Genomic DNA, 15,070 nt, shown 5'->3' on the forward strand with positions numbered 1-15,070 from the left:
AAGATACTTCTGAAGAAGGTAGGAGGTTACATCAACCGAAAAGTTGTGTAAATAATGCTGAAGAGGAGAACAGTAGTCCAAAGAATAATAATAATCCTTTTCTAAAAATTCAGAAACATAAAAAAAAAAAGTTTTAAATTAAAAATTAAAGAAAATACTAAATTGAAAATAAATGGAAACCTTATAAAAACAAATGAAAAAAATAATCAGAATAGAAAAATTTGAATCAATAAAGTAAAAAATTAATCAAAATATTTTTAAATTGAGAAAAAAAATTAAGTAAATAAAATAAATATAAATTATGTCAAAAAATAAAGTGAATAAATTGCGTCTTAACTAAATATAACATAAAAAATAATTAAATAAAGTAAATAAAATTGCTAGCAAAATATTTTCACATGAAAAATATAAAAGATAAAGCAAATAAAATTGATTCAATTAGAAAAAATATTTTTAAAATGCTTATAAACTTAAATAAAAATTTCATATACAAAAATAAAATAAATGAATGTAAAATTAAGAAACAAAATTATAAAAAAAGTTAAATTCTAAATGAAAAATATAATTTAAAAAAAACTAAAACAAATTAAAAAAATTAAAATAAATAAAAGTAAAGCATGTTAAACAAAAATGTTGGCACTTTTCAAGGTAGAATATTTTTCAAAAATTTCTTATATTCTTGCATTACATTTTCTGGGTCCTCCCATTGGGGATAATGGCCAATATTTTCTCCTAAAACACTGATTTTATGTTGGGGAACCAATTTCCTAAAAATAAAATAGAGTGAATAAAGAATGAGAATTTTTTTTTTTTTGAAAAATGAATAACAAAATTGAATTAAAAAAAATAAACAAAAATTATAGATATATAAAACAAATAGAAAAAAAGAATAAAAAATATAAAAAAGGAAAAAGACAAATGAAGAAAAAAAATAAAAACAAAAAATATAAATGAAAACAGAACAGAATGAAAGAAAAAAACAGATGAAAAAAATGAAAGATAAAAACGAAAAACAAAGATGAAAAAGTAAAAACGCAAAATGAAAGAAAATATAATGAAAAACAAAATATGAAAGAAAATGAAAAAAAAAGAAAAAACGAAAAGTAATTGAAAAAAGTAACAAAAGAAACTGAAAAGAAAAAACCCAAAAAATGAAAAGAAAAAGATGAAAAGAAAAAAAGAAAAAGATGAAAAGAAAAAAAGAAAAAGATGAAAAGAAAAAAAGAAAAAGATGAAAAAAAAAAGATGAAAAAAAAAATAGAAAAAGATGAAAGATAAAAAAAATGAAAGAAAAAAAATAAAAATGAAAGACAAAAATAATGAAAGAAAAAAAAAAAAGGGAATGATAAAAAAATGACAAATGGGCAGTTTTCTATAAGGAGGGGGTCGCTTTTTTGTTGACATTTTCGCAAGTCATCATCTCCATTGGATTGTTAGCTTTAATTCCAACGCTCACGACTTCTAGTTTCACCATGGACACATCAGCTAAGACGTTATGGGTTCGAGTCTACATGCCTGCCTACTACCACATTTTAACACCCCTCTCCACCCTACTGTTGTTTACCCCACCCCCCGCTACTACAACTTTTTTTTTTAAACACTTCCTGGGGTTCCTTACTACACCACCTCAACACACCTGGGCAATGCCGGATAGCATAATGCTAAATTATTTTTCTTCTAACTGTATATTTTCTTAAAGGTATCTAAAAAAAAAATAAATAAATAAAAATAAAAAAAATAGTGTATTTTTAGTCAGAAAGTTTAAAATTAAAAACTCTATTTTTTAGTTTTTAAACATATTAAACAAATCATTTTTACGGGGGATTTTTTCTAGTCTGTTCTCTTTATAAATAAAAATTTTCACAGTATTATTCAATTATTTCGGAGGGCTTTTTATTCTTCGATGGCGAGTCAGAGAAAGATTAGTAAGGGCTTTTCGGTAGAAAAAAAGCAGAGAACATTGTGGCGATGGGAGAGACCTTGCTAGATTTCAAAATCAAATTTAAAACTATGTCAAGACATGAAAGTTATCCCCAGATGTGACAGCAGTAACCCATCTTAGGATGTATCTGACTATTATATCTATACCTTTAACATGAGTTACTTTAAATATGTTAAGCTAGTCTATGATGAAGAAGCAATTCCAGAGTTTGACAAAACGCATTTGAAGAAGATCAGAGGCTACATTTGTCGAAATGTTGTAGTAGTTCAAAGAATTCAAAATCATACAAACTAGCAGGACCTGTGGAAATTCAACAGCCGCATCTTTCATATGTAATATATTGCTGCTGGGCATTCTGTGGATGTTCAGCGTGAATGGAGACCCAGAGATATTATTGTAGCCCTTTTGTTAAAACTGTAAAAGTATTTAAGTAATCTGGTTAATGTAGTTTCAAAATATATCTGGTTATTACGGTTTATCTTCAATATCCTTATAGTAGTCTGCAACATATTTCCACTGTATGGATGCCTAACATGAACAGAAACCCCACAATATCATTATACCCTCTTTATACAGAAGAGATACTACCCTTGGATCCTAGCCAGAAGACCAAGAAGGCATATTTTAATTTCACATATGGCCTAAAAACGACATTATTCTTTTTTTATTTTAATTTTTTTTTTTACATTGCACCTTCAGTGATCAGGAGATCCTATTTATTAAAAAGGAGGATAGAAGGTGATAACATGCTATGAACATTCAATCAGCATATCTATTTACTAATTTCAGTCTGTAGTACGTTATCACCTATCTACCGATCGGATAATATGTAATCTAATAGTTAGAACAGAGGTCATTTTCTAAGGTTCCACAAATTGCCTTTGATATGTGTGCATGCATTTTCCCCCGCATGTCTGAGACAGAATGTGGTGTCATCAGCAAATATATTAACCTCTGAGACACACCTGCTATTAATGTCGGGTTGTTTGGATATATGGCCATCAAGCCCCCCACTCCCCACTCTCAGTGATAGGAAGTAAAAAAAAAAGGGGGGGGCTGGGTGAAATAAGTTTATTGTCAGAACAATGGAGAAGAAGTTGTTCACATAGGCACACTCTTGCACTTGGTTCACTGGGTATATTTGTGCGTTAAAGGTACTACGATATTAATATATAGATTGTGAATACTTATCTAAAAAAAAAAAAAACTGTCACAGTAAAATGTAACTATATTTCGATCCTAGATATCGTCAGATCATCCCTTTTGAGCATTTTTCTCACACCTTTTTTTTTTACTCTTTTTCACCCCAAACAAAGCATTTTGTTACATGGAACATAAGGGGTTACTATTTGGGATCATGTCTAACAGGGGATTGTAGGGAGTTGAGTAGCAAGATGTTTGTTCACATTACATTTAAACTTCTGCGTGTCATTACTGTCAAGGAAGCAGGAAACAGAGAGGGGATTTCAAATTCTAGCAGTAGCAGAAGCTTATTTCCCAGAACTGCCCATCTGTGGAACACTGTTCTGCTGGCATGCTTCCTGGTTGAATACAACATGGTAGCCTTCAAATCCAATATAAACAAATTCTGGTCAAGCTGTCCCCAAAAATAATCAAATTCTACCCAATTTATACCATTAATGATTACTACACTACCACCCCTTGCATTCATTAACCTTTATCCTTAAGTGGCCTTTGGGCCTTGTTAAATGAGGACTCAAAAAAGGCTTTCCAGCATCTAGGGGCCTCTACAGTTTCATTAAAGTACTTGTAAAATAGGCACAGGGATGCAACACTGCTACATGGAACATAAGGGTTACTATTTGGGATCATGTCTAACTAACAGGAATTATGGGGAGCTGAGTAGCAAGATGTCTGCTCACATTACTTTTAAACTTCTGCATGTTATTAATGTCAGAGAAGCAGGAAACACTGAGGGAATTCCAAATTCTAACAGTAAGAAGGAAGAAACTATTGGAGTAGACTATTACCATCATCTAGAGATCTCTATAGCGAAGGGGTGAGATTTTGTTGCTTGTTGAGTTAGACAGAAGTATGTATGTTGAGGGGGGCACAAGTACAATGAGTTCATCAGAGCACATTCCATTAAAAAGTCCTTGTAAAAGAGGTACAAGGATGCAACATTGTGGCGATGGGAGAGACCTACTAAATTGGAAACTATCTTGGACTAGGATGGAGAAACTAGTAGATGCACCAGCCCAAATGTGGCAACAGTATTCCATGCATGGGTGAATGGTGACTTTGCGGAGGTCTTAAGATTCCGATGAGTAGCAATTCTATACAAGCCCTGGATATGAAGACTTGTTAGCGGGTTGCAGTTTTGTACAAGTCCTGGGCTTTATGCTGGGCAAGCAAAGAGCAAAAGAAACTTCTCATTTTGACAAGAAAAATTATGTTCCGGAATGCGAAAAGTTTCAATTTTTATTGAGCAATTTTGGTTTCTGATTGGTTGAAAACAGAACATGAATTAATTTTATTCGTCATTTCTTATCGGCAGTGTTTATAAATAGAATCTCCCAGAGTTCAGGGACCATACCCCATATTATAAATCAAAAAATATTGCAACACTCCCTATAATTATATAATGGAGAATTCCCTGAAGTTTATGTTTAATTCTGATCATTCATATATATATATATATATATATATATATATATATATATATATATATATATATATATATATATATATAACTACTTCATTTACTCATATAAAATATACAAAAATATAAATTTATGCATAAACTTTAAGTATTTACTTCAACAGTGCTCAATACATAGGGAGAGCTAGTTGTTTGTTTGTTTGTTTGTTTGTTCTGTTTTACGGCATATCAACCACTTTGGGGTCATTTAATGCCGAAAGGTTCGTTATGTTGTGTTAAATATTGGTTTGTTCTTCTTAAGGTTTTTCTTTTTTTTTGGGGGGGGGGGGGTCTTTCCTTATATTTTTGAGTATATTTTAGTTTCTTTCAGAAAATTGATAATTTTTTGGGGATCAATCTTGTTTAATATTGTTTTCAGATTTTTTTCTTGGTAATACTTTGTTCGGATTTGTTCAAGGTCAATGCAGTTTGTCAGTATATGGTGTATTGTGTAGGGTTCTTGACACGTTATACAGTTTGGTGTCTCCTCCCCTTTTAGTAGATGTGAGTGGGTGATGTGAGTGTGACCTATTCGCAGTCTGGTCATTACTACCTCTTCCTTTCTTGTTAACTTTTTGGTGTTTCTCGTTCCAATATTTGGTGTTATTTGGAATAGTTTGTTTTTGGTGCATGAGCTCCAGTTTTCTTGCCATTTTCTCTTCAAAAATGTGTTTATTTTAGTCTTTAGGTCTGTATAGGGGATTTTTCCACTTATGTGGTTTTGTTGCAGAGTTTCCTTTGCTGCCTTATCTGCTTGTTCATTCATGTATATGCCGATATGGCTTGGTATCCAGCAAAAGATAATGTTTTTTTTCATGGTTATGGCATCTATTTTGTTTAGCAATTTTGTAATAAGTGGGTTTGTCATTTTTTTTTCTTTTAGAGATATGAGTATTGAAAGTGAGTCAGTAAATATGATATATTTTTGATGGTCATCATTGGTTATTATATTCAGTGCCGAATCTATGGCTGTTGCTTCTGCGCTGAAAATAGAAGATTCGTTTGGGAGCCTTTTCTTTAGTTTTATTTTTTTGTGGATGGCTGCGCATCCTACTTTATCTCCATCTTTTGATCCGTCAGTGTAAATTTGTGTATATTCTTTGTATGTATTCTGGATGATAAGTAGTTCTTCATGGAAGGTTGATGGGTGGGTTTTCGTTTTGGGATATTTATTTAATTTTAATATTATGTGTGGTTGTTTGATCATCCAGGGTGGAGTTTTTGATTTGTTATATTTATGTATTTTTGTAATGTCCATTTGGGCTTCTGTGAGAAGGTTTTTTATCCGGAGGCTGTAGGGCTTGATGATATTTTCTTTCTTGTTGAAGAGATGTGTGTATTGTGGGTGGAGGGTACATTGGTATGCAGGATTTGTTGGACACGATACCAGCTTTAGGTAATATTGTAGCGCTAACTTCTGTCGTCTTAGAATCAGTGGAGGCTCATGGGCCTCTATATAGAGGCTTTCTACTGGAGAGGTTCTAAATGCTCCCAAGGCTAATCTTAATCCTTGATGATGGATTGTATTTAGTTCTTTTATGTAGGACTTCCTTGCTGCTCCATAGATGAAGCATCCATAGTCCATTTTAGATCTGATTAGAGTTTGGTATAATTTCAATAATGTGACTTTGTCTGCACCCCAATCGGTGTGTGCTAGGACTTTGATCAATTGCATTGTCTTTTGGCATTTTGCTTTTAAATATTTTATATGCGGTATAAAGTTCAATTTTTTATCGAATATAATACCTAAATATTTATGTTGGTCGGTGAGTGGGATGTTCTTGTTATCCAGTTTCAGGTTGGGGTCGTGGTGGAATTTTCGTAATTTGCAAAAGTGGATGCATTTAGTTTTTTCCTCTGAGAATGTAAATCCATTTTCTATGGCCCATTTGTTTATTTTATTCAGACAGAGTTGTAGTTTGCGTTCGGCTGTTTGTATATATTTAGATTGGTAGTATATAAGTAGGTCGTCCACGTATAGGGCGTTTTCAATTCCTGGGTCTATGTTTTTTATGATATTGTTTATTTTAATGTTGAAGAGGGTGACAGACAGGATACTGCCTTGGGGGACCCCCATTTCTTGATCTTTTTGGACTGAATAAGTGTTGTCCATCCGTACTTGGAAGTTTCTATTTGTTAAGAAATTTCTGATAATTTCTGGCATTCTACCCCTAAGTCCTAGTTCATACAGGTCTTTTTGGATTCCGTATTTCCAAGCGGTGTCATACGCCTTTTGCATGTCAAAAAAAATTGCTATTAGATGTTCTTTTTTTGCAAATGCTTCTCTTATGCGTGTTTCCAGTTTTATTAAGTGATCGGTGGGGCTTCTATTTTTCCTGAAACCCGACTGGCTTTCTGTAATTAGATTTTTGCTTTCCAAGTACCAATTTAACCTTTCGTTAATCATTCTCTCAAAAGTTTTGCACAAACAACTAGTTAGTGCAATGGGTCGGTAGTTTGTTGGGTTTGTATGGTCTTTTTTTGGTTTGGGTATTGGGATTACTGTTGCCTGCTTCCAGTTTTTTGGAATGTTGTTAGTTATCCATATCTCATTGTAAATTTGTAATAAGTAGTCCAGTGATGGTTTTGGTAGTTTTTTGAGGAATTGATAATGGATCTCGTCGGGGCCGACTGCTGTATCGGGAGATTTGTTTATTGCCTCCTCTAGTTCTGCACTGTTGAATAATTGATTGTAGTTTTCTTCATTTTTTGATTTGAAGTTTATTTTTATTTTTTCTTCATTTTTCTTTATAGCTTGGAATTTTTTATTTTGGTTTTTTGATGATGAGTTCATTGAGAATTGTTCTGCTAATTTATTTGCGATATTTTGTTTGTCGGTAATCTTTGTGTTGTCGCATATAAGGTGTTTAATAGGGTTCTTTGTATTTTTTCCTGCTATTTTTCTGACCATCTCCCATACTTTTTTGGGTTTTGTGTTTTGATTAATTTTTGTTACATAGTCTTTCCACGAGTTCCGTTTTGATTCTTTGATAGTTTTCCGTGCTTTGGCTTTGCTGTTTTTATAGGTGTCCAAATTTTCTTTCGTTGGACTGTTTTTGAATTTCCTTAGGTTTGCACGTCTGGCTCTTATAGCTTCTTTGCATTCTTTATTGTACCAGGGTTTGTTATATTTTGTAGTAGTGGAACTTTTTGGTATGTTCTCCTCGGCTATTGTGAGTAGGGTGTTGCTGAAATATGTGATGTGTTCTAAGTCAGGATTCGCTTCAGGTATTAATCTGTATTGACATGTATTTTGGAAATTTTCCCAATTTGCCTTTTGTAAATTCCAGCGGGGTGTTTTGTCTTCTGGCTTGGGATTCTCGTTTTCTATTATGATTGGGAAGTGGTCACTTCCGCATGTATCCTTATGTGTTCTCCAGCTATAATCCATGTATATAGTTGGGTCACATAGTGTTATATCGATTGCTGATAGGGTTCCCGTTGGTGGGTGCATATATGTATTCTCTTTGTTGTTGAGTAGGCATAGATCATTTTGGTTAATTATTTTTTCTATGGTTTGGCCTCTTTTGTTGTTTTTTTTACTGCCCCACCATATATTGTGACTATTGAAGTCTCCCAACAGTAGAAAAGGTTTAGGTAGTTGTTTGATTATATTGTTTAATTCTGTTTCGTTTATTGTTTCATTTGGTGGTATATAGAGTGAGCATAGGGTTACTGTTTTGTGTAGTGTTGCAGTTATTGCAACAGCTTGCATATTTGTTTTTAAGTTCACTTTGCTGTGTGGAATGTTTTCGTTTATCAGTATTGATGATCCACCGGTGGCTTTGCATGATAATTTGTTTATGTGGTTGTATATTGAGTAGTGTTTTATGTTAATTTTGTCATTTTCTTTTAAGTGTGTTTCCTGTAGGCAAATTATTGCAGGACATAAGGATTTGATAAGTATTTGCATTTCTTCGATATTAATTTTTAATCCTCTTATGTTCCACTGTAGGATTTTGTTAGTCATGGTTTATATTTTCTTTTGGTTTTGGACTGTTGGTGTTTATGTCTACGTCCATAGTTTCGATGTTAGTTTGGGTGTTTCTTTTGGAAGTGGATGGTCTGTTTCTTGTTTCTGGTGAGAGGCTTTTTTTGGGTTTTGGTCTGGGACTTTTAGATTTACTTTGTCTTGACTGTCTTTTTTGGCTACCAGTTTCAACTAGTTCAAATTTATTTTCATTTTCAATTAATACTAATTCTGTTTTTTGTTTGTCATTTTGTTTTTGGGGGGTAGTTTTTTTGTTGTTCTGTTCTATTTCCATTTTTTCTGTTGTTGTGTGTTTATTTTTAACATCTGTTTTTGTCCTTGTTAGTGACTTGGATCTTTCACGTTTTGATAATTGAGGAGGTTTCATTTCTTTAGAGATTGATTCCTCAATATTGATGGAAGTTTTTCTGATTTCCTTTGTTTCGTTTTCTTTTATACTGGGTTGTTCGTTTCTGACTTTTATTTGGCTGTTAGAATTTATTTTCAGTTCTGATAAAAAAGATTTTAATTCTTCAAGTATGTTCTTTAGTTCTTTTGCTAGGTTTGCAATTTCTGGAGCAAGGTTTAGTTCATTGTAGTTGTACATTTTGTTTGCTTGTTGGGTTATTGTGGCATATGAGTTTTTGGTGCGATTTGTGACTTCTTTGCGGGCTTCTTGGAAGGTTATATTTTTTTGATATTTGATTGTTATTATTTCCTTCTCTTGCTTATATATTTTGCACTGTTTTGAGTGAGAGTGGTGCTCTTCTTGACAGTTTGTGCATTTGGTTTTATTTGGACAGTCTTCTTCATCGTGGTCTGGGTTTTTTTCACTGCAGTTTCCACATGTGAAGAATCTTAGACATTGGTCTTTATTATGTCCAAACTTTTGGCAGTTGTAGCATTGTAAAGGTTTTGGAATGTATTGTTCTATTTTCGTTCTTTCATAACCTATATTGATGGTCTCTGGTATTTGAGGATAATTGAATGTTAATATATAAGTGTTTGTATATATTACCTCTCCTTTTTTTTTAAATGTGATTCTTTTTACATCTGTGACCCCTTGGTTTTTTAGTTCTGTTTTGATTTCTTCTGTTGTGCAGACGGAGATTTCCTGGTTTTTTATGACTCCTTTGGAGTAGTTTAGTGTTTGGTGTGGATAAGCTTTGATGTTTGTTTCATGCAATTTTTGTAGTTGAAGTAGAGTTTTGGCCTGTTTTTTATTTTGTACTTCTACCAATATGGTACCATTCCTTAATTTTTTGACATTTTTAGGTGTTATTTTGCTTGATATTACCTTTTGGATAATGAAGGGTGACATTTTAGTTAACAGTATATTAGACGTTGCTTCTAGCACGATGAATCTTGGAAAGTTTGTATCTTCATTGTCGCTGTCAGAGTCTATTTCTGTGTGTGGTCTCTTGGATTTTTTGGCATTCATAATAATTTTTGAAAAATTCATCAGCCATGCTCCCCACCCTCCTCGGAGCCCCTTATGGGGAAGAACTATGAGGGGGTAAATCCCATTCGCCTCGGTTCTCCAGGGCTACATAGCTGGTATACTCAAACATGGGGAGGTTTCCAAGCATTCACAATATATGGTTATGCCCACCCAAGTATGGGATTTCCCTGTATTTTTATTATTCCTGATGGTTACCTTTTTCCCAGCTTGATTGACCCTTCAGCCATCGCTTATTAACTCAGTTTATTGTTTATGTTGAGTGTTAGTGTGTTTTTGTTTGGATTGTCTGAATTAGTGCTTGTCATGACCAACCGATTGATTGGATCGGGCCTATCCAACCTCCCGTCTAGCCTAGTAAGGGCCAAAGTGGTGTGTTGTAGTATCATGTTATTATTTCCTAGGCATGTTCCACTCAACCACCAGGATCCCGTTCTTAATGCATTACGGGTTGCCACCAACGGTCAACTGGTGGTCCCATTGAAGGATTTTTACCCTCTGCAGGGGGGCAGTTGGTATGTTCTATCGCCCTACCAACTAGGCAAAAAAAAAAAAAAAAAAAAAAAAAAAGGGGGTGAGGAGGTGAAGGAAAAAGAAAACGAGGGAGGGGAAGGGGAGGAGAATGTTGTTTTTGTTTTTGTTTTCGCAGAACATGACTAAGTTTTGCAAAAGGGAATAAAAAAACAAAGACATCTATGTAGGTGCGTTTCATCTCAGGAAGTCAGTAGACAGCCTGATCTGGTAGCACCAGGGGAGAGCTAGTTAGTAAGTTATAAAATATATATAGCGATTAAGCTACATTGAATATTCCATGTTTCATCCACTCTTATGCATAAGCCTGAAGAATCCTAGAGTGGATGAAATGCGGAATATTCAGTGTAGCTTAATCGCTATATATTTTATAACTTACTGTATATATATATATTTAGTAATGTGATTGATAATTTAAAATTCACATTAGAATTAAAAATCTGTTTCATAAGAAGGATCAACAACAAAGCCAATAATTTGTACGATCGTTTCGGAAACGATGTTTTTATTGTGATAGACATTAAGCCACGGACAATAATTTTGACATATAGTTTTTTTTAAACAAAGTCTCCTCATCAGCAAAAATATTGGGTGGGTGTTTTTATATGTTAAGGACACCATAAATAAACCTAGCAATTTTTAAGTAAGGCAGATGTATCTTTTAATTGCTCGCCTTTTGTTCATTTATAAGCTACAATGAACATCCAAATGAATGCTTTGACGATAATTACGGTTTTCAAATTTGTAAAATAGGAGTTACAGCATGTAAAATAAAATAGAGTACTCTCAAATGTGAGTAATTTTCTAACATCATGACACTCCACAGAAAAAAATAAAATGAGAAAAAGACAACTGAAAAAAAAAAGATAAGAAATGATAATAACTTACATATAATGATCAATAAATGGAGTTGTGTTGATTGGATCTGCTGGTCCATATATAAACAAAACTGAAACAAATAGATGTACAATCATGAAAACAAATAGATGTATAATCAGTTCATATAAAAACAAAAAAATAAAACATAAAAACAAATGTTCATATAAAAACAAAAAAATAAAACATAAAAACAAATGTTCATATAAAAACAAAAAAATAAAACATAAAAACAAATAGATGTATAATCAGTTCATATAAACAATATACACACAAGAAAAATCTGAAAGTAACTGTTGCTAAGACTAAAGTGGTTGTAGTGTTGGAAAACTCCTCAATAGTTTTTGTGCTCAGTTTTTGGAAAGGGAGTTAACTGCAATTCAATTTGGCACCTGCCTAGAATTCTTCTTATATCAAAAAACAAAAATAAAGAAAATCTGTATGATGTATGCACTCATAGCAAAAAAAAACAAAAAAAAACACCACCACCAACAACAACGTGATATTTCAAAAGTCACATAAATTGATTGAGTAGTTTTATTTTTGAATAAAAAAATAAAATTTGATGGGAAAGTAAGGATGGAGTGTCTTGCTCTGCCATCTTGAATAAAGAAAGGAAGATAACCGAAATTTCAGCCTTTTAATTACTATGGTTTACTATTAATCGCTTTAAATCGTTAAAGAAAAAAAATGATTTTTATATTAAAAAAAAAACTACTCGATCAATTTTTGTGATTTTTAGAATATGATCTTTTCGTTCCATGACAGATATGTACATCTACATTATAAAGATTTTTCTATATTTTTGTTTTTTTAATTTTTTTTTAAATTTGGACAACCACCCTAGTTTTTGTGGTGATTGTAAGCATTGGCTATACAAGAAATGTGGTTGAAATTACATGTGCGCAGTTCAAGACAATGTAAGAGATGGATGATAATTCAGATATGGAGAAAATATATTTGGATTGCGAAGATATTCAGGTTTTGTTACCTGAATGATACCATTGGAGCACAGGGTGGAGCAGGTGTTCGTGTGATTGTAAAATTCAGGGAATCTCTGCCATTACTAAGTGTGTTACTACTGTTGGCCAAGTAAAGAGTCTATCAAGCATCTTTTTTTTTTTAATTTTCTTCCTTTGAAGATTGTAATGCTGGGTATGGGGCAGCCAAACCGACTGCCAACATTGCCCTGCTTTTTACTGAAATTAACCGAGAGCTCTTTTTAGTATCCTTGCTGTTCCCTTAAGTGCAATTGTCTGGATCTCTTTTGCACTTAGTTTGCCAGGAATATTATTTAGGTAGGACTTCAGGTTCTTCTTCATAAGCCGTATGGCACCTATAATAACTGGTATGATTGGTATCTCCCTAACATTCCAGTTTCTTTTCATATCATATATGAGACCTTGGTATTTGGTCTGTTTCAAGCATCTGTATGCAGGTGATGTATAGAAGTGAAAACTGGACACTGAGAGTTGGGGATATGTGTTGCATGGATATAAATGATATGAGAATAATATGATGGATGTATTACAACATCATCACGTTGACACACCGGTTCCCGCTGGATCACTGAAGTTAAGCAATGTTGAACCTGGTCATTACTAAATGGGTGATATTTGAGACTTACAGGTGCTGTTTGTGCTCTCTGCTTATCTCGGCATTGTTTCCAGTCATCCTGGACTTCTTCTAGCCACTGGACTCAAACAGTGCCGATTCAGGAGAGGTTTGATTGGAGATTGTGCAACCCTTGCCTCATGATTACATGTGCAGCTGCCCCCTGCAGGGGGTGTTCTTTGTCTTTCAAGACTGGACAGAGGCATTGAATTGAATGATGGATGTGTCATATGAGTCTTAAAGACAAACTAAGATTTGATAACCTCAGAGGAAGATTAAATCTGGATAGTATAGGGAGATATGTGCAGAACAGGAGACTTTGATGGTATGGTTACATGGAAAGAATGGATGAAAATTCTTGGGTTAGTAGATGTAGGACAGTTGAGATAGCAGGTTCAGTTTGCAGAGGAAGGTCAAGTGAAGCATGGCAAGAAGTGATAAAAATGGAATTGAGAGAAAGATAAAGACTTGGCCAGAAATAGGTTAGTTTGGAAGTGAATTTCTAAAAGTAGTCTAATGCATGCTAGCATGTTATGATGATGTTGATGATGGTGATACTGATGATATGCAGTATGGCGGGTTGATTTTGGAGTAAATCTTGATTATCAGTCATGGCTGATGGAACAAAAGCATGCTAACCCTGTGAAGTAAATGAAGAGTTCCATTCGAAATTCCGTTCAAATTTCTGAGTTTAACAAGATACACCTGAAGAAGGTCGAAGGTTATATTGACCGAAATGTTGTGAAGATTACACTAAAGATGAGAACAGTAGTCCGATGAATTCAAATAATATGAGTAACCAATCCTCATCTCAAAAAATTCAGAAACGTTAACTCTTGAGTGTTTGACATAAAATACTTGTTAAAACCTCCACAAAATATTTCATTGCGAACTTTTACTGCTACACAAGAAAATTAACATAAAAATTAAAATTTTCAAATTCTTTCACAATTATGAACAGACTTTTTTAAATTTTGTATAAGATTTTGCCGATTTGCTGTACAAGCTTGATATGATGGCTTGACATAACTTACAGACAGATATATTCTTATATCTAATTTTTTATGTATTTAAAATGACTTCAATCTGACTAGTAGGATGACCCGATGTTGCCCAGAATTGAATGATTATCAACATGTTTTGCACTCCCATATTTTTATTGTCATCAAAATTGTTGAAATCGATTGATTCCCTGCTCTAGTTGAGGACCCATTGTGGTGCACTGGGAGGAAGCTTACATGCTTCTTACAGTGACTTAGTTAACGATACAGTGTAGTCTACATTGCACTATAGAGAACCTACTGTTGATTTTTTAAAATTATTTTTCTATATAAAGGCTTGAATTAAAGTTGAAAATGCAAACGTCAAGTATTATACTTCTTTGTGCTCTGAACAGAAACATTAATTTTGTATGCGGCCCTGTCATATCAAAGAACCCACTGTTAATTTTGTGCATACATGGCATAATAGCGTTGACATAATCGTCAGATCCCTAAAGTTAAGCAACATTGAGTCTGGTTAGTACCCGATGGGTTACCATTTAGAAATTCTAGGTGTTGTATGTGCTCTCCATTTATCTCGGCATTTGTTTCCAGTCGTCTTGTACATATACTTCATTTGCCACTGGTATTTAACAATATCGACTCAGGAGATGTGTGGCTGGAGATTGCGCACCTCCTGCCACAAAAATTTCATGCACCCCTTTGTGGGTATCCATAGTCTGTCAAAGACTGAAGGAGCCCTACTGATAATTTTATATATTCCTCATGTATTATTTTAACAACACCGAGTTGCACAGCCAGTAAAAAAAAAAAAAAAAATCAATTCCTTACCTGGTAGTGATGTTTTCTTTAGTGCTCCCACCCACCTGTCTTTGTATGTGGTTCGTTCAGGGATAAATTTTAAAAGTCTGTAAAATAAAAAAAAAATAATAAAAATAAAAAAATGTAAAGAAAAGAATAAAAATGAGAAAAAAAAACACAATAAAGAAGTAAAATCAGTTAGATTATAAAATAC

At 33.3% G+C, this 15,070-nt stretch overlaps 1 protein-coding gene across 1 annotated transcript in view; it reads right to left on the reverse strand.

Moving 5' to 3' along the window:
• Positions 1-496: 496 nt before the first annotated feature.
• LOC145265488 (mesoderm-specific transcript protein-like) overlaps positions 497-15,070 on the reverse strand; it is a 63,980-nt gene continuing 49,406 nt past the window's right edge. The window contains exons 10-12 of the mRNA XM_080121365.1: positions 14,887-14,963; positions 11,453-11,513; positions 497-767 (exon numbers count right to left, since the gene is read on the reverse strand). Of these exons, the coding sequence (XP_079977491.1) occupies positions 644-767; positions 11,453-11,513; positions 14,887-14,963 (262 nt within the window). The 3' untranslated portion in view covers positions 497-643. The remainder of the gene's footprint in view (positions 768-11,452; positions 11,514-14,886; positions 14,964-15,070) is intronic.

The sequence above is a fragment of the Euprymna scolopes genome, chromosome 40, assembly GCF_053919585.1.
Source record: "Euprymna scolopes isolate OS-2025 chromosome 40, ASM5391958v1, whole genome shotgun sequence".
NCBI classification, from domain to species: Eukaryota; Metazoa; Mollusca; class Cephalopoda; order Sepiida; family Sepiolidae; genus Euprymna; species Euprymna scolopes.